The following is a 20,121-nucleotide window of genomic DNA, read 5'->3' as shown; positions in this document are numbered from 1 at the left end:
ATTAAAGGTGTTATAGAGGATGTTTTCGATGACTGAGAAACCAAAGACTGTTAGTGGGTTTTTGAAATGAGCACATACCCCCCTCCTTCACAGCTCATTTCAAGGGAATGCCTCCCAAAACTCGTGCACGAGTATTGGAACACGAGTGTTTGTTTACCACCGGCATTCGCTGTGTGGTGTTAGTGGATTAATTATGTCGGACACACCGCAGGTAACTCATAATCTGCAGTTGTTACTCCTGACAAAAACATTGCATGCGGCGCCTGTGGAAAGTTACTGGAGCGCGCACGTCTCTCACAAGGAACGTCATGGCAGTGATCGACAAGCCAGAGGGCCAATCGTTTACGCGATGATCACACAAACGATTGGCTGATGTTTTTAAGGCCCTACCTCGTGCACAGATGATGTATATTGATATTATTCCTTTCAGTGCACCTAATAAATAGTCTTTTATCAGTTAGTAAAGACAGTTTCAAGTAATATTGCAAAAATGTATAAAACAAAACATCCTCTATAACACCTTAATATTATTATTTATTTATATTGATAATTTTATTTATTTGTTATTTAAATAATTGTTTTATCTTACTTTCATTATTTATTTATTGTTCAATTTTTTTTACACTATTTTTCTGTAAACTTTTCCACAGTCTCCTTAGCACTTCCTGTTCGAAAACCCTTCACTTAAACTTCTGTTTTGTTTTTTCTAGGGTGAATGGAGGTGTCCAGAAGGTGAGGGGCACTGCATTTGGGGTCTAAGGTGAAAAGTTGGAGAAATAGAAAAATGGAGCAGGCTCATAGTTTACTGCTGAACGAGGAAGCCTGCAGTCAGCTACGGGAGCCCCAGAGGGCCGAGTTTGTCTTTGAGTGGCTGCGTTTCCTCAAGAAACTACTCCCTGCTACAGACCGGGTGAGTTGAGGGTGCTGACAATAAGCGCTCTGTTTGAGAAGAAACGCTTCTGTCTGTCTCTCTCTCAAACACAAGCAAGCCTTCCTGAACAGACTCTCTGATTATCTGTCTGCCTTTCCACCGGCTGTTTCTCAGCCTGAAATGGACTAGTGATGTGTCTGTCTGTTTCTTACTGGTGAATTGCCAAGAAACTGCAATTAAAGAGTGGCGCTCAACTAAACAATATGTTGGTGTGTATTTGTGTGGCAGGCTGATGTAAAGCAGAACCAGAAGCGCCTAGTGGAGCAGCTGACCACGGTACTGACGAGTTCCCCGGGCCCTCCGACACGCTTACTGCTGGCGCAGTGTCTGGCGCTGGTGTACAGAGTGGGTGACTCTCTCATGTCCAGCCTCACAGTGGACCGTTGCAATGACATCATCCGCAGCAAGGATGACTCGCCCAGCTTCCTGCCTACACGACTGTGAGTGTCATAAATCTGTATTCTACACGCATGCATCACGCACACCCACCGCCTGCGCTGCAGATGGGCTTCTGTTTGATTCTCTGCCAGTGCGCTTACTTATTTCTCCCTATAGGGCAGCTGTGGCCTGTTTGGGTGCGCTGTATGAGCAGCTGGGTCGACTACTCATCAACTCATTTAAAGAGACCGTGGCAAACCTTCTGAAAGCCATGAAGAGCGCAGAGGTACGTGTGGCCGCACAGCAGTACGTGATTTACAGTTCAACCAAACACAAAGATGTGACTGTACTTGACTGCAAAAAATAAAGCTTTCCTTTGACCAATAGTTTGAAGACCAAACTGGTTATTTAGGTTGTTTTGAATCATCACAGGCACATTATTTTTAGTTTGACCATAACAGAATGCTTAGGACTTGTCAGTGAGAATGAACCACACTACCATTCAAAAGTTTGAGATTGGTGAGAATTTTTTAGTCACCATGAAATCAAAATGGCAGATTCTTTTTTTTTTCTTCTTTTTTTTATGGAATATTGCTGTGCACGTAATTTTTCTTCTTCTTCAAATTCATGTGCCCTCTTAATCTTTAATCAAAATAACTCCGCTTGCAAAAGCATCTCTTCTCTGGTGACATTTGCACTGGTGTGAAGGTGGGGCTTCCTTTGAGATCACATGAGATAGTAAATCAGTCAATTCCTGATGAACAAAATCAATGCCGCCGTGCATTTTTTTTTTTTTCTTGTTCGAGAAGACACTTCACTTTTACATCACAATAGAGAAGACTATCATTTCATGCTGACTTCAGTGTTTTTGAAAGAAGTATCTTATGCTCACCAAGGCTGCATTTATTAACTACAGTAATAACAGTAATACTGTAAAATATTACATTTTAAAATAACAGTTTTTAAGTTTAATCTATTTTAAAATGTAATTTATTAGTATGTTGTCAAAGCTGAATATTCAGCAGACATTACTCCAGTCTTCAGTGTCACATGATCATTTAGTAATCATAATAATATGCTGATTTAGTGCTCAAGAAACATTTCTTATTATTGTCACTGTTAAAAAAGTTGTTTTACTTAATATTTTAAGAAACTGTGATGCTTTTTTCAGGATTTTTTGATGAATAGAAAGTTCAAAAGAAAAGCATTTATTTAAAAGACACTTTTGGTCAATTTAATGCATCCATGCTGATTAAAAGTATTAATTTCTGTTAAAAAAAAATCGTATTGATCCCAAACATTTGAATGGTAGTGTATATTTAATGGTGTTTCTGAGGAAATCATTACTATTGCTCATACTAAAGGTTAAAGACTTGAATAAACCCATAATCTTAAGTATTAAACGTCATTGTGCAACGTTATCTTGAATTACTTTTGCTTATTTCTAAGCAAACAGACTTACTGCCAGATTATAAACCAGGCAAAAAATCTCATAAATTTACGTTGAAGGAAGGATCTGAGTCATATCTGGGAACCAGAATATCAGAGACCCATGGGTGGGTTCTTTTAACTGTAAGAACCTGTAAGAAACCACCTAGAAACCTAGTTTAAGTTCTATGATCGTTCTCTTGGTGTTTTATATAGAAAAATTTAATGGAGAGATATTACTTATAATATTGTGTTTGTGTCCAGTCTCAGGGCCGCTGTGAGATCATGTTGTGTATTGAGAGGATTCTGAAGGGTTTAGGTGTGAGTGCCGTATCCTGTCACAGAGACATCTATAAATCTGCCCGCACATGTCTCACTGATCGCTCCATGGCTGTGCGCTGTGCTGCCACAAAGGTAATGAACACTCAACCACATGCCTCAGTTACTAATCATGTCCGTTTGACAAACACTTTTACTTATTGACAGAAAAGGGGTCACGATCAAAGTTGACTGAAGGAAAATATACATTTTGTTCTTTATGTATTGTTAAGATGTTTATATCAACCATAATTCAGTTTCTAATATTATTATTACCCCGCTTTATCTATAAAATATATAAAAATATGGATCCTAGATGTTATTGTAGTAGTAATTCAAACTTCCATTTAATAAAAAATATTGTAATATTAATAGAATGTGTTCAGTTATTCCAAACAAAGGCTAAGTTTTGATTTCAGTTTTTGTCCTAGTCTGCCCAGAATCACTAACAAGTTGTTATTATTATTATTATTAACATAATTATTATCTTTTTTTGTTGGTATTTGACTTCTGGAGTGTGGTGTGTTTTAGTAGTGATGGGAATTGACAAAAATGCCCGGAATATTTAAAACATGATGCTAAAAATTATGGTTCTTCACTTTTATCTGATATATTTCATTGTATTGCTATTTTATAGGCAGTTACACACCTATGGGTTTTAAATATTGCTTGTACTGTAAATGGACAGGATGTCGTGTGCTTTATGTGGTTAGAAAAAATTGCATCATAAAGGTTAAAAAAAATCTAATTCCACTGGACTAATATTGTTGTACTAATAAAAGTTCATTTCTATAATAACTTTAAAGGTGCTGTAGAATGTCTTTTTAAAAGATGTAATATAAGTCTAAGGTGTCCCCTGAATGTGTCTGTGAAGTTTCAGCTCAAAATACCCCATAGATTTTTTTTAATTCATTTTTTAATTGCCTATTTTAGGGCATCATTAAATATGCGCCGATTCAGGCTGCGCGGCCCCTTTAAATCTCGTGCTCCCCTCCCCCGGAGCTCGCGCTTGCCTTATCCAGCATAAACAAAATTCACACAGCTAATATAACCCTCAAAATGGATCTTTACAAAGTGTTCGTCATGCAGCATGTCTAATCGCGCAAGTATGGTATTTATTTGGATGTTTACATTTGATTCTGAATGAGTTTGATAGTGCTCCGTGGCTAAAGCTAACATTACACACTGTTGGAGAGATTTATAAAGAATGAAGTTGTGTTTATGAATTATACAGACTGCAAGTGTTTAAAAATGAAAATAGCGACTGCTCTTGTCTCCGTGAATACTGTAATAAACGATGGTAACTTTAACCACATTTAACATTAGCAACATGTTAACGAAACATTTAGAAAGGCCATTTACAAGTATCACTAAAAATATCATGATATCTTGGATCATGTCAGTTATTATTGCTCCATCTGCCATTTTTCGCTATTGTTCTTGCTTGCTTACCTAGTCACAGATCCAGACGTTAATACTGGCTGCCCTTGTGTAATGCCTTGAACATGGGCTGGCATATACAAATATCGGGGGCGTACATATTAATGATCCCGACTGTTACGTAACAGTCGGTGTTATGTTGAGATTCGCCTGTTCTTTTGAGGTCTTTTAAACAAATGAGATTTACATAAGAAAGAGGAAACAATGGTGTTTGAGACTCACTGTATGTCATTTCCATGTACTGAACTCTTGTTATTTAACTATGCCAAGATAAATTAAATTTTTAATTCTAGGGCACCTTTAATGCTTTTGGCAGTTTTTGTTTGTTTTTGTCCCAGTCTGCTCAGAAATACTATCAAGTTGTGAAGTGAATCATTGATTTATTTATTTTGGTAGTGTCTTTTGGAGCTCCAGCGAGAAGCTGTTTTCCTGTGGTCATCAGAGCTGGAGAATGTGGCCACTCTTTGTTTCCGAGCCTTCGAGGGCTCAAACTATGATGTCCGAGTCAGCATCTCAAAACTGCTTGGCACTTTATTAGCATCGGCACTGGAGCCCAGACAGGCCATAGGTGGGTGGATTTTATCCAGTAATGTCAGTAACATCCTCAGAGGACACTGAACTGAGCATCTGCCCACGAAGATCATGAAAATCATGACCTTCCCTCCTCTCCTTTGTCTCCCACATACTGCTTAACTTTTCTCTAAATGTAACACTCCTCTTGCCTCTCCATCTGTTCTATCACTTATTCCCCCACACTCTCTCTCACGCTTCTCTTCTGTTCATTCTTCCTCCTCTGTTCCTGTGGCTCTGCTCTCAGCTCCGAGGCCAGGCTCCAAGCGCAACTCCCTGGAGGAGGTGATGGAGCTGCTGAGTTCTGGTTTCCTGCGGGGTGGAGCCGGCTTCCTTCGGGCCAGTGGAGACATGTTGAAAGGGACCAGCTCAGTCAGCAGAGACGTGCGCGTGGGCATCACACAGGTCGCTCGCCCTCCTACAGTCCTTCCCTTGTGATCAGAATGTTTGTGCTTTGAGTCGGCATGACTGGCTTTATGTCTAGGGTACAAAAAAAAAACAGAAGTGTTTTCCGTTTATTTATGAGTCAATTATTCATTATGCAGAAGTTCACAAAAAGTGAATCTACATACAGTTTTTATTAATTTATTTAGTTTTACTTTATTATTTTTTATAATTTATTTATCCATTTTAGTTTATGAATTTAACGTGTATAATACCTGTTCTCTTTTAAACAGACATGCGTGGTGTTTGTGTCCATTCTGGGTGGTGCGTGGCTGGAGACACACTTCTCCTGTCTTCTTTCTCTTCTCATGGAGTGGGTATCTCACCCAAAGGCGACACAATACCCTTCAGACGCTATCTCCTGCCGCTGCTGTGTTTCCTTCATACTGCGGGCCACTCTTGGCACTTTGCTGGGGGAGAAGGCCCAAATCGCAGCCGCAAAGGAGATCTGTCAAATGATCAGCAAACAGAAGAGGGTTGTGGGTAAGAGACTAGGCCAAGGGGCAAATATTTAGGTCACATTGGATTGGATATTGAGTTGTAATGTTTTAAATGCTATGTTACTACCAGATGCAGCTCTTCATGAGGGGAACGTGGAGACACGTGTGAGCCCCGCGGATGTTGCAGCTAGTCAGCATATCCTGGTGTGCACCCTCCTGGAGCTGGGCAGTCTGCTACAGGACCTGAGCTCCACTGCCGCCCCACTGCTGCAGGATACCAGTATAGGTTTGTCACGCATAAACAAAATCTGGGCACCGCATCAACTTTTCTACTCTGTGGAAAAAAATGCTCCAAATATTTAAAATGTGATGACAGAAAAAAGTATCAATTCTTAGATATAATATTTTTGTCAATTTAGCAGGTATGGATAATATCCTGCTCCTAATGTTGTAATGCTTTGTGATGGTCATATACTGGAGTTTGAGTCACCCTATTAAGGATCAAACTGTCTGACAGGAATATGTTTTTCAAGATTTATAGCTGTATTTCTGGATTGTGTGTGTTTGTTCTTTAATGGATATGTCATAGTATGGCTAGGATGAAGGATTGAGCAGAAAAAGTGCCTACAGCAGCAGATTTAACACATCCATCCTGCTTTAGAGACACTAGCTTTTTATAACAATTCCAGTAAGAGCTCAGATTGTCATCTGTGATGCCTTGAACTTTACTAAAACTGTGAGTTCAATAGTTTCTTTGTTTTTTTCTGACAGGAATGTTGGACACCGTGATCTCTGTTCTTCTTCACCCCAGCGCATCTGCTCGTCTGGCCGCTGCCTGGTGCCTGCGGTGTGTTGCCGTAGGGATGCCTGCACAGGTGGCGGTGTTGCTAGACCGCTGTGCAGAGAGGCTGAATGCCCTAAAGTCATGCCCTGAGGCCGTGGCAGGGTACAGTGCTGCCATCGCAGCTCTGCTGGGAGCAGTACAGCTTTGTCCGCTAGGAATATCACACTCTAAGGGCAAGGTATGAATGAGATTTGTGTCCTATGCCTCCTTTTTAAAGCACACAGAGAGTTTGTTCAAAAATGTTTTTGGTTCTGTTAGTGCTATATCACAAGGTTTGCTTAAGGGTTGTTCATACTGACAGTGTTTCAGATCACTGTAATCACTGAGTCTGTGCTCTTCCTTACTAGTAGGCATTTCTGTGCAAGAGCAGTTTTCAGCCTGGCGCCGGAACACTGTCTAGACTCCCTTTGGTAGTTTCCACACTGCATCACTGCTCATTTTAATGAAGCTAAGCTCATCAAGTTTCTGCCTGAACATTAAGAAATTAGGAAGTTTAGGTTGCTCCAAAATTGCTTACTTTAGGCAGCTGTGGGAATTGCATCCCACATAAAGTTAAAGGGATAGTTCACCCAAAAAAGAAAATTCTGTCATCATTTACTCACCCTCAAGCTGTTCCAAACCTGCATGAATTTATTTCTTCTGCTGAACACAAAAGAAGATATTTTGAAAAATGTCAGTAACCAAACAGTTTATGGTCCCTTTTGACTTCAATAGTATTTTGTTTCTCCATACTATGGAAATCAATGGGTTCTATCAGTTGTTGGGTTACCCATATTCTTCTTTTGTGTTCACCAGAAGAAAGAAATTCATGCAGGTTTGGGACAGCTTGAGGGTGAGTAAATGATGACAGAATTATCTTTTTTTGGGTGAAATTTCCCTTTAAATCCAAAAACCCAAAATTCTGTCAATTACCTTCATGCTGTTCCAATATCATCTTTTGTTTTCTACAAAAGAAAGAAAGTCATACAGGTTAAAACTGAAATGAGAATGTTTTTATTTTAGGGTGAACTGTCCCTTTAAGAAAAGAGCTTTATTCCCTCACTTGAAATTCACATGAAAAGAAAAACAGTGATACTTGTAAAGAATTTTTTTCTCTTCTTTTTCTTTTCTTTTTTTTTTTTTTTTACTGAAGATCCATGGCTTTATTTGTACATATATTTTTCAAATGCACTGTCCATGTTATCATATGTGGATATTACTTTTCATATATGATCAAAGCTCACTGATTCTTTCTGATGCACTGGTTGCAGGTGGTGATGGCCTTGGCAGAAGATCTACTGCGCTCTGCAGCTCAGAACAGCAGAATCTCCATCCAACGCACTCAAGGAGGCTGGCTGCTGCTCAGTGCCCTCTCGACACTGGGTATGAATCATTATACTGGTTTATGATCTTCAGTATGCACATCTAGACAAGATGTGCCTATATCGCAACAGCTGATTTGATAGAAGTTTATTTTCTGTTTGAGTTTTTAACATCCTTTTTGTTTTTTCTGATATTTTCATTCAAGGTCCCACTGTCATGGAGCATCACTTACCTCGATTGCTGTTGCTATGGAAATGCGCCTTCCCGCTGTCTGTAAAGGATGCGGAGAATGAGCTGCGGCGTGGAGACTCCTTCACCTGGCAGGTGACCTTGGAGGGACGTGCAGGAGTACTGTGCGGTGAGGGTTTTTTATGAATCTTAGAGTCTTCTCACTTATGTCTCTCCTTTTCTCTCAGTTAAAATAAGCCATTTTTCTCATCCACCAACCCATCTGCTGATCTGTTCCCTTGACATCACAGTAAAAAAACTTTGATGGAAGTTCTTTGCCATTGACTGCAGAGTGCAGATAAGCATTTGTCAGGATATCTGATCTTCATAGCTTGTGTTATCTCTCCTGTAGCAATGAAGAGTCTGGTGGTGCACTGCAAAGACCTTCTCACCGATGATGTTATCAGTCGTTTGCTTCCTCTCTTGTCCTGTGCGGTGGCCCTTCTCACCCAGTGAGTGGATCTTGGTTGCTTAAAATGAAAACAGCACCATGAAATTATAAATACCTTTTTAAAGAAGATGTCGACGGGATGTTGATAGACATATATTTATGACATAACAATTGAGTACCTATCACACCTTTTTAGGCTGCCAGCTATCATTAAATCCTATGGAAACCAGGTCAAAAATGCAGCCGCTGTCTTTAGATTGAGAGTGTATGAGATCCTCACATTGCTACAACCGAAAACATATGAAGGTAAGCACAATCTAAAATGATAAACTTGATCATGTGCTGATGTTTTATACAATATATTTTTTTATTACCTGGCAATACTTGATTCTGATTGGTCAAGTTCTTGTCCTGTGTCTCTCATAACACTCTCTAGTCTCCTTCTCTTCACAAAATAAAATAATTTGAACTCAAATGTCCATTTATTTATTTGGTAAGTATGAAAATGTACAGTAAAAAAACTTTTTTTGAAAAATTTAACTTAATTAAAATAATGAAAAGAAAAAATGTTGGCTGAGATCATAATTCTTATGCCTGGATCACCCTGACAGGTTTTGTTTGTGAGAATGGCTGGCTAAAGGGTTTAAAGGGTTAGTTCCCCCAAAAATGAAATTTCTGTCATTAATTACTCACACACACATGTAGTTTCAAACCCATAAGACCTTCGTTCATCTTCGGAACACAAATTAAGATATTTTTGCTGAAATCCAAGAAGTTTTTTTTTATCCCCCATAGAAAGCAACGAAATTACTACGTTCAAGGTCAATAAAAGTAGTAAAGACATTGTTAAAATAGTCCATGTGACTACAGTGGTTCAAACTTAATGTTATGAAGTGACTAGAATATTTTTTGTGGGCAGAAACAAAACAAAAATAACAACTTTATTCAACAAATTTGTCTTTCCACTGTCATTCTCTTACGCTGTTTACATTCAGCGCTTCCAGGTTCTACGTCAGAACGCCGACTCAGTATTGGCCAGCTTCTGCGTCAGTATCACACGTGCATCGTGCTGCTCACGTCGTGCACACGTGCGTCGTACAGCGTTGACCAATACTGAGTCGGCGTTCTGACGTAGAACCTGGAAGCGCTGAACGTAAACAGCGTAGGAGAATGACAGTGGAGAGAAAAATTTGTTGAATAAAGTTGTTATTTTTGTTTTGTTTTTGCAAAGGTCTTATGTGTGTGGAACAACATGATGACAGAAATTTCATTTTTGGGTGAACTAACCCTTTAAATGTATTTTTATCATGCTTTGAAATCTAAGTGAGCTGTTTAGGATTCTCCATTTTTCTCCATTCTCCTAAAATCACATATGGAAATTGGACAATTTAATTGCCCAAATATGTATTTATTTGTTTATTATGGTTTGGTTGTGTTGGCTCAGAGAGCTTTGGCATAGTGCTGAAGCAGCTGCTAAATGATCTGACTGGGCCAGAAATCACAGCATGTGCCGAGCTGAACCTGATGCCCTCCCTGTGCTACAGCCAAGACCTGGCACTGCTGGGCCCTGGTCTGCAGGATATGGATCAGCACTACATAGAGGAACAGGTCAGACCACAGTCTAATCATCTAGCAAATAGCCTTGTTAATGAGCAATCAGTGTCATTGATTGATTCCTTAGATTGATTCCTTAGTTACAATACAATGTTTAATCTCATTGTATTGTCTGTCTGTTTAAAGCTCCATGGAGGTGGTTCAGGAGGTGGGACGTTAGAATACGACCCATTTACCATCTTTGAGAAAGCCCAGGAGGTTCCTACCCCCCTCCCTCCAGCCTCCGCTCTAACGGCAGCAGCTGTCCAGCTCTTTGGAGTGATTTTCCCCCACCTGGGCATCCAGCAGAGGTGCGTCCACCATCACCACAGAGACCCCCTCCAGGGCTGCTTAAGTGATTCGGTCGTTCATTTGTATGCTGTTGCTGTTTGGTTTGAGTACTTTTAGTTTAGTTCATTTGAAAGGGTCTCAATGATGTTGCCAAATACTTCAGTTCATTCAGTTACTTTATATAGGACATTTATGCAAGCAATACACTTTGTAATGCTTCAAATGAACAGGTAACACAGAACAGTGAATTCTCAGATAAAACTGGATATTTATTACTAAATTGCTATGCTCAACTCTTTTACTAATGGCACGTCACTGTGTAAATTATTGAAATATTTTTATTTGTTACATTGACTGGAATGTGGATATACTTTTGTTAACCATTTAAAGTTATTCAGATTGTTAGAAGTTACTGATACTGTTACTGAAAGCAAATTGTGGGAAGTGACCATAATGAGATCCAGAGGCTTTTTGAAGCACTTTCTTATGCAGCATAGCCAAATTTCATCCAGACATCTGCATGTATTTGCATAATTGGGGGCTGTTCTGCCTGTGTGCAATGCATTATTAAACAAAGCAGTGGAGAGGATATTATACTGATCATATGGGGCCATCGGTCCTCCTGCAATGCATCTTTCATCCCACTACCAGCTTGTCTAGATTATTTATTTAATGTTTTGGGTTTTTTGGGGAGTTGTTGTTGTTGTTGTTGTTGTTGTTGTTGTTGTTGTTTTTTCTTTAGAAGCAGAACAAAGACAGAACATCTTTAGAATAGAGACAGAGCGTATTTTAGGCTACGCCCACGCCGGGGGGGAAAACAGTCCAACTGTATCCATTGACTTTGTATTGCGTGAGGCTGCCTCCTTGTCATTTCTGACTTTTCATTTCTAGCAAAAAAGAACAATGCCTTAAAGTTGCTATGTGACAAGGTGTACAGCAAACAAGCTAAAAAAAAAAAAACAGAACTAAGTTTTTATAAGCTACCGAACCGTTAAAGCCAGCCTTTAAGGAGACAAAAGTGGATACAGGCAATAAGACGTGAAGCATCAGCAGGAAGAATGGGTAAATTTTGGGATCCTGACATTCAGTATGCCTCAGTAAGCCTACGTGCGCAGTAAACGTTTTATATATTATATTTCCTGTTGCTGATTACGTTCCCCTCCAGTGGGCGTAGTTCTCATAGTAGTTCTCATCCAGTGGGCGTAGTTCTCATAGTAATAACGGCACGCTCTGTATCAATCGCCTGTATCCACTTTTTAGTCCTTAAATGCTCGTTTTTTGGGTCGACCGCTTATAAAAACGTCTGGGTTTTTGGTTCTGGGGTTTTTTTTGTTATCTTGTTTTCTGTACATCTTGTCACATAGCAGCTTTTAGACATTGTTCTGTTTTTTGTTATAAGTCAGAAATGACAAGGAGGCAGCCCCATGCAATACAAAGTCAATGGAGACGGTTGGATTGTTTTCCCCCCCGGTGGGTGTGTTTTTCAGATTGTGACGCGTGTTGCTCTGTCTCTATTGGGATGTTTGCAGTTTTCCCAGAAGCTCTAAGTGTTGAAGAGCATTTTTAGCAGCAGCCTTTGGTCCCAAACTCTTGGCATTTAAGCTGTGAAATATAAACTTTACTTAACTGATAATATTTTGAAATACAGTGGATAAATGTAAAACTAAAATATTATATCACAGTATGATTTTATCATGGTAACAACATCAGTCAAAAACAACATCATCAAAAATTGGTTTATATTTTATAAACCACATTGTATCCTTTTTCGGATAATCACGTCGATTAAATACTTAATTCTATTGATTTAAGTATTGAATTAATTTGATTATTTAAAAAACGCATTGCCACATTAATTTTGGCCTTTGTGGATGATAAAAAGGAATAATCAGTGCAAAATTTAGGCATCACAACATTATAATGCACAGTATGGACATTTATTCTGAGAATATTTAACAGTCTTATTAATAGTGTTTTAGTGTTTAATTTTACATTTGCCATCTTCACTTAATTTGAATATAATAATAGTGAAAATAAGCATTAACAGTTCGATATTGAATATGTTGGTCCAAATAAAATTTTTAATATTGAACTGATAACCGATATGGTACACACATGTCATGCATCCCTTGTCAAAATAAGCTATTACAGTAGCTGTACAGTACAGTATTTGCTATATTTACTGTCTCAGGGCTCAGATCCTGGAGCAATTCTGTGAGTTTGTGCGGCAGCTTAAAGGAGTCCGGCAACAGAACGTTCATATCCATGTAGCTGCTGCTTTTTGCTGCACTTTGAAGGTAAGAAGCATTTTAAAGACTATCAATTTAAAACCTGTGCCATATAAACACCATATAAAGCAGCTTTGTTTCTCTCTCCCCCTCCTTTCTTTTCTGTTATGTAGTGTTTGGCATCAAGTCGGAGGGAATTGGGGCCAGAAGAGGTTCAAAGACCAGCACTGTCTCTCCTATTGGGAGCGCTAGAGGGCTCAAATCCTCTGTTGCGCTGCATGGCTGCGGAGGGTTTAGCTAGGCTGGTGCAAGTTCTTAATGACCCCAGCTTAACCATTTCCATCACTCTCATGAGCTTTGACAAGTGAGTTTATGCCAAGATCATTGTAAAAAAAAGAATAATATAGATTTAACTCTGAAATCTGAAATGAATGTGAATTGTTTTCAGACTGAAGACAGCGAGGGATGCCATCACACGCACAGGTCATGCTTTGGCCCTTGGGGCTGTGTACCGTTACCTGAGTGGGATTAGTTCCCCTCAATACATCAGTGCCTGCGTCGGGGTCCTCTTCACCCTGTCCCAAGACAGCACCTCACCTGAAGTGCAGGTACGCATGCAACCAATGTTCCCTCTAAGCTGCGTGCGTGCGCGGCCGCGCAGAAAAAATAATTGCCATGAAAATGATTGTAGTAGTTTAAATGAGAAATAATTGCAGTGCTCTGGACAACCGCTATAGAGTTATTGTCGCTATAGAGTTAGAACCGGTGAATGCGGTTTACAGGTTTCATAGAAAGAGAACGATTGAGCACGTGTGAGCTGGCTGGCCCTGAGCCAAATCAGTCGCGAATACTGTAATGTTTGCGGACTAAATACCTCAATACGAGAGGCAACGCGAAACGAAAAGAAATGTGAAATAAAACGGCAAGTTTTAATGAAAAGTGGTGGAAATAACAGATGATGGGCACAGAATGCTAACAAAACTCTGAGACATTTACAATCACACTCCCACCACAGGTGTAGCTTGCAAACTCAAAATACATCAGTGATATACCTCAGTTTAAATAGATTTTTGTGTGTGATGGTGGTGTGGGTTTCAGGGATGTGTAGATAACTATAAAAGAGTTAACGTTCACTTTTCTTAAAAAAATTTAGCTATCAGATCTGTTTAAATGCTTCAGTTTTTTCACTTTATAATATATTAAAACAAATGGAAGCATTTAAACTGATATAATACTGTATATCAGTTTAAATACTTAAATATAATATATATATTATATTATATATATTATAATGCAAGCCTAATAAAAAATTGATCTCAAGGGGATTGTTTAGGGCTCCTTGCCACGAAAAATCTTAACCTCCTCGTATATAAATTCTGGGAAATTCATAAGCAATAAACATGTCATTTTGATGGTTTAACACTGTCTGTTGCTAATAATTGACTGTACAAAAACACATTATGGTTGTCCCAAACCATCATTGTAACTGCTCATATTATTATAAAGAATAACTGTCCTGCAGGAGGACAGAAATTATTTTTTAATAGAATTTCTTGGTAAAGACTTGTACAGTTAATACAGCAATGTGAAAAAAATCTCAAGTAACCTAAAATGTGCTTAATTTAGTGACTGAACTGCTTGTTTTCAAACATTTCATTTAATAAATCACTAAGTTACATCAAGGGTCAAATAAAATAGAAACACACATTAAAGTTAAATGTTACAGTTGCATGATAAAAACATTTTTTTTTGTGTGTGTGTGTGTGTGCGTTTACGTTCATTGTACAGGTCTGATATAAAGTATGTTTTTGCTCAGGTGGCCAAAATGTGCGCTCAGCAGAGAAAAGTTTTGCTCAGCGAGAAAAAAAATTAGAGGGAACATTGCATGCGACCTGACCACATGACTGTTTATACTCCGTATATGAATATAGGAAATCTAATCAGGACTCCGATGGTGTGCTTTCTTATTAAGAGGGTTGTCAGGAATTTTTCAGTGAATTATATGTGTGCAGATGTGGGCTCTCCACGCTCTGTCCATGGTGGTGGACCAAGCAGGACCTCTGTACCACAGTCACCTGGAGGCCAGCTTCACTCTGGTGCTACGATTGCTCCTCTCAACTCCACACACTCACGTGGAGGTGCAGCAAAGCCTGGGCCACTGCCTTAACGCCCTCATCACCTCCATGGGGCCGGATCTGCAAGGTGCACTCACTTATTTACCCATAAACACCTCACACATTGTTATCACGCAGGTGAGACCTTAACATACTCTCTGGTTATGTAAACTGTACCCAGGTGAGGGTGCGGGTGTGTGTGCGGTGAGGACCTCGTGTTTGGTGGGCTGTGCTGTGATGCAGGACAGTCAGGACTGTCTAGTCCAGGCTCAAGCCATCTCCTGCCTCCAGCAGCTTCACATGTTTGCGCCACGCTTTGTCAATCTTGCCAGCTTGGTGCCCAGCCTCTGCGTACGTGATCAATGCACTTAACACACATAATCATACTGAACAACTGACATCTAACTGCTTTCAGAATACTACATAACAGATTTCTGATAAATTACACACAGCGAACAAAATAATGTTGAACTGAACAGAATTTGTTTAAATTGTGAAATGTTAGGCTATAATATTATTAGTTTTTGTTTTTGTTTTGTTTTTGCTTGGGTTAAGTCAGGAGAGAAATAAAGTAGGTTCTAAGATGGAAAAATAGACATTTTCATAAAATATTATGAAAAAGATATTTTGTTATGAGACTACCAATTAATTATGCACATAACTAAGTACATATACTCATATTTTTATGTGCAATAAAATGTTGTCATGTTTAGTTATTACATTGTTTATCTAGGGTTGAAGTGTATATAGTGCTGTCAAACAATTAATCGCATCTAAAAATAAAAGTTTGTGTTTGTTTACATAATATATGTGTGTATAATATAAATTTATATTATGTATTAATATAAATATTTTATATATAAATATAATATATTTTTCTTAAATATGTACATGCATGTATGTGTATTTCTATGTACATGGTAAATATACACACTACACACATATATTATGTAAACCTTTTATTCTGGATGCGATTAATCGCTATATATAAAATGTAATTGAAATAGAGGCGAGTGTACACGGGCCTGGCTCTGTCCTCATCTGTAGTGACAGTGCTGTTTTCTGTTCCCTCGTACAGGAGATCTTATTGGATTATTCTCTGTTGGTAGGTTTTGTCTAGCTCTCTGCTGTCAGGCCACTTTATGCTCTTTCCTTTGTTTGCACCTCATATTCCTTTACTTGCGTCTTTCTCTATAATTACGCTCTGTTGTCCTCCTCTCATTTCCCAGTGTGAAACTAACTCAGGATCTGGTTTTGAGCATGAGCAGACAGTGTCACTGCCTCTAACTGCAGGGTTAATGCCAAGGATTAGATTTGCTTGGCTTGGTCTTTTCTGTAAAGGCTTCTAACACTGACCACCCACACAGTGCACATGACATTCACAATCACAGCTGTGGCCTTATGCCAATTCAAGCTATTAGCTTTATTACTGTGAGAGCTTCAGTCCATCACTCGCTCTCTCTCTCTCTCGTCTTCACACAGCCACACACACTTTTAGACAATATTAGACAGTAATTAGGAAAAACATGCTTTGTTCTACATGCTCTATTTTTAGATGGTTTGATTTATGGTCCTATTCTTTGCAAACAGCTCACTTGTCACATCATTTAAAGCTCAAAACAAGCCTTGACAGTAGCCCTGCTGTCCCTTTCTCCTCTCCCTCTGGCTTTCTCTACACTAAAACAGTGTTTCTATGGGATCATTGTGACGTAACAGGACTAACTTTGATGTGGCCACAGCTGTCTGCTGAAGTGTTTTTTGCACTTTGTCTGGATGATGTTGTGCTAAATGTGATGAAGTGTTCATCACATTTAAAGTGCACTTTATTTATATTGATATATATTATGTCTCATAGAGGTGTGCCATATAACCAAAGGATTTAAACCATTAACTTTGTTTTTGTTTTATTTTATATATTTATTTATAAAATGTATTATTTTATATATTTATATATTATTTTTATATAATATATTTTTTTGTTATACCTCCCAGCTCTAATGTTTCAGTTTTGATCATGTATTTCACATGATCTCACTAGATTCACTAGCCATCATTTATTATGACCATACTTATGATAAGATGTAACGTTATATCCCATGCATGCCTTTTGTGCGTGTACAGATAAACCTGTGCAGCTCGTACCTGTCTTTGAGGCGGGCGGTTGTGGCCTGCCTGAGGCAGTTGGCTCAGAGGGAGGCAGTGGAGGTATCGGAACACGCAGTCGCTTTGGTTAAAGAGCTTCCACGCAGAGACAACTCACAACTGGGTGAGTCAGCATCTCGCCCCCACTGCACAACATAGTATCATCTCAGCAGGTCTCTGCTGTTTATTTTACAGTACTCTGCATTTTGAGCTGGGTTTGACTGCAGTGATTCATAGATTAGTTTGGGGCCTAGAATTTTTCCATGGATGCTTGGTGATTTGATCATCTGAATACGCTATCGTTCAAATTTTGGCATCAGTAAGTTTTTTTTTTTTTTATATATATATATATATATATATATACAGTACAGTCCAAAAGTTTGGAACCACTAAGATTTTTAATGTTTTTAAAAGAAGTTTCGTCTGCTCACCAAGGCTACATTTATTTAATTAAAAATACAGTAAAAACAGTAATATTGTGAAATATTATTACAATTTAAAATAACTGTTTTCTATTTGAATATATTTCACAAAGTAATTTATTCCTGTGATGGCAAAGCTGAATTTTCAGCATCATTACTCCAGTCTTCAGTGTCACATGATCCTTCAGAAATCATTCTAATATGCTGATCTGCTGCTCAAGAAACATTTAATGTGTACAATTGTACAAAATATTTGTGTACAATATTTTTTTTCAGGATTATTTGATGAATAGAAAGTTCAAAAGAAGTGTTTATCTGAAATCTAATCTTTTGTAACATTATAAATATCTTTACTGCCACTTTTGATTGATTTAATGCATCCTTGCTGAATAAAAGTATTCATTTCTTTAATTTCTTTTCAAAAAAATAAAAATAAAAATTCTTACTGACCCCAAACTTTTGAACGGTAGTGTATAATGCTACAGAAGCTTTGTATTTCAGATAAATGCTGTTCTTTTGAACTTTCTATTCATCAAGGAGTCCTGAAAAAAAAAGTACACAACTGTTTTCAACATTGAAAATAATCATAAATGTTTATTGAGCAGCAAATCAGCATATTAGAATGATTTCTGAAGGATCATGTGACACTGAAGACTGGAGTAACGATGCTGAAAATTCAGCTTTGCATCACAGGAATAAATTACTTTGTCAAATATATTTAAATAGTACACAGTTATTTTAACTTGTAATAATATTTCACAATATTACTGTTTTTTACTGTATTTTTAATTAAATAAATGTAGCCTTGGTGAGCAGACGAAACTTCTTTTAAAAACATTAAAAATCTTAGTGGTTCCAAACTTTTGGACTGTACTGTGTATATATATAGAAATGCATACTTTTATTCATCACGGATTAAAGTGATCAAAAGTAACAGTAAAGACATTTATAATGTTGTTAAAGATTTCTATTTTTAAAAATGCTGTTGCTTTTAACTTTTCTATTCATTAAAGAATCTAATATAAAAATATTTAGCATCACAACTGTTTTTAACATTGATAATAAGAAATGTTACACTGTGACATGTGACACTGAAGGCTGGATGAAAGAGCTGTTTACACCAAGGATGATAACTATAACGATAAAGATAATAACTATAAAGTTTTGATAATTGTGCCAATTCTTTGAGAATGGGGTAAACCACACCGCAACTATAATGACACAGAGGAACAGTATAGTTGGAATCACTTTCAGAATGATTTTTTTCTAGCTGATAAATGATAACCTTGAATCCAATCAGGATTCATCCAGTCCATCCTACAAACTTGAGCATTTAAAGTGGCAGATGAAAAATTGCAATGTGCTTATAATAATCGGAACATTATCATGCGTTGGTGTGGGCACTAATATACTTACAGTTTTTGATTTTGAACGGGCCTTAATGGCTGCTGAAAATTCAGCTTTGCATCACAGGAATAAATGACATTTTAAAATGTATTAAAATAGAATAGAATTAAATATATTATATAGTTAAAATTAAAAATAGAATTAAAATATGTCATAGGGTGGGCTGTTTATGAAATGATTATTGTCTGTTCTGCAGATGTCACTATTAAGGAGGTGGGATTGGAGGGAGCTTTGTTCAGTCTGCTGGACAGGGAGTCTGACCCACAACTGTGCCGAGACATTCAGGAGACGCTAGTCCACATGATGCGTTCAGCTGCTGAGAGTAAACTGGCCCACTGGCTGAAACTCTGCAAAGACGTGCTCTCTGCCTCTGCAGGTGGGCTGCGATCTCGGCTCCTCGAGAAGAATATGATAAGAATAAGATTGTCTTAATTTTTCGTCCTAGGACTCTTTATCTCCTGTATCTTGAGTTAAAGATGTGTTTTGCCTGTTCTTGGTGTGAATAATGTAAATTGCAGATTAAATTATATACCAAAACAATTTGAATCAAATGTGATATGAATTTGGTTAAAGGGTTAGTTCACCCAAAAATGAAAATAATGTCATTTATTACTCACCCTAATGCCGTTCCACACCCGTAAGACCTTCGTTCATCTTCGGAACACAAATTAAGATATTTTTGTTGAAATCCGATGGCTCAGTGAGGCCTCTGTTAAAATGGCCTTGAGACTGGCTTAAAAGTTTGTGCTTTTTTCATAAAATTTCACTTTGTGTACAATTCCCTTTGTTTTTATCCTTGTTTTTGTGAGTTTTTAAAAAGATACATCATTGAGCATGTAGCTTTTCATGGTCTTATCACTCTTTAGACTCCGCTGCAGCTGCCTCTGTAGAAACACAGCAGGAGGAGGATGGAGATCGGTATGATGACTGCTCTGCATTCCATGCAAAGTCTGAGTCCAACGGCCCCTTCAATAACCTGCGCTGGTCCACTCGGGTATTTTCCATGGAGTGCGTGTGTCGTATAATAGCACAGTGTGAGAACGGAGACCCGGCTCACTTCAACATGGCACTCGCTCAAGAGCAACGTTTACATGAGTCCACAGGTTAGACACTAGTATTGCTTTTATGTAACTCTGTATACTGATGTTTTCAGTGAATTAAATGGATGTTAGTGCCATCTTCTGGGGTGATTTATATACTTTTGTTAATG

General features: G+C 38.1%; 1 protein-coding gene across 2 annotated transcripts in view; it reads left to right on the top strand.

The window, feature by feature from the left end:
- heatr5a (HEAT repeat containing 5a) overlaps nt 1-20,121 on the top strand; it is a 31,494-nt gene that overhangs the window by 1,477 nt on the left and 9,896 nt on the right. The window contains exons 2-25 of one of the 2 annotated variants that reach the window (XM_048191996.1): nt 711-910; nt 1,160-1,371; nt 1,487-1,595; nt 3,002-3,151; nt 4,892-5,063; nt 5,313-5,470; nt 5,743-5,992; nt 6,080-6,235; nt 6,721-6,971; nt 8,044-8,155; nt 8,301-8,453; nt 8,676-8,775; nt 8,911-9,020; nt 10,159-10,322; nt 10,455-10,618; nt 12,790-12,895; nt 13,000-13,190; nt 13,275-13,434; nt 14,839-15,028; nt 15,122-15,291; nt 16,019-16,045; nt 17,062-17,206; nt 19,108-19,287; nt 19,778-20,014. In XM_048191996.1, coding sequence (XP_048047953.1) covers nt 785-910; nt 1,160-1,371; nt 1,487-1,595; nt 3,002-3,151; nt 4,892-5,063; nt 5,313-5,470; nt 5,743-5,992; nt 6,080-6,235; nt 6,721-6,971; nt 8,044-8,155; nt 8,301-8,453; nt 8,676-8,775; nt 8,911-9,020; nt 10,159-10,322; nt 10,455-10,618; nt 12,790-12,895; nt 13,000-13,190; nt 13,275-13,434; nt 14,839-15,028; nt 15,122-15,291; nt 16,019-16,045; nt 17,062-17,206; nt 19,108-19,287; nt 19,778-20,014 — 3,793 coding nt within the window. In that variant the 5' untranslated portion in view covers nt 711-784. The remainder of the gene's footprint in view (nt 1-710; nt 911-1,159; nt 1,372-1,486; nt 1,596-3,001; nt 3,152-4,891; nt 5,064-5,312; nt 5,471-5,742; nt 5,993-6,079; nt 6,236-6,720; nt 6,972-8,043; nt 8,156-8,300; nt 8,454-8,675; nt 8,776-8,910; nt 9,021-10,158; nt 10,323-10,454; nt 10,619-12,789; nt 12,896-12,999; nt 13,191-13,274; nt 13,435-14,838; nt 15,029-15,121; nt 15,292-16,018; nt 16,046-17,061; nt 17,207-19,107; nt 19,288-19,777; nt 20,015-20,121) is intronic. The other variant, XM_048191997.1, reaches the window with a different exon arrangement.

This window comes from Megalobrama amblycephala, linkage group LG5, assembly GCF_018812025.1.
Source record: "Megalobrama amblycephala isolate DHTTF-2021 linkage group LG5, ASM1881202v1, whole genome shotgun sequence".
NCBI classification, from domain to species: domain Eukaryota; kingdom Metazoa; phylum Chordata; class Actinopteri; order Cypriniformes; family Xenocyprididae; genus Megalobrama; species Megalobrama amblycephala.
Note: the sequence above shows the minus strand (reverse complement) of the source record. Positions and strands in the feature narration are given on the sequence as shown.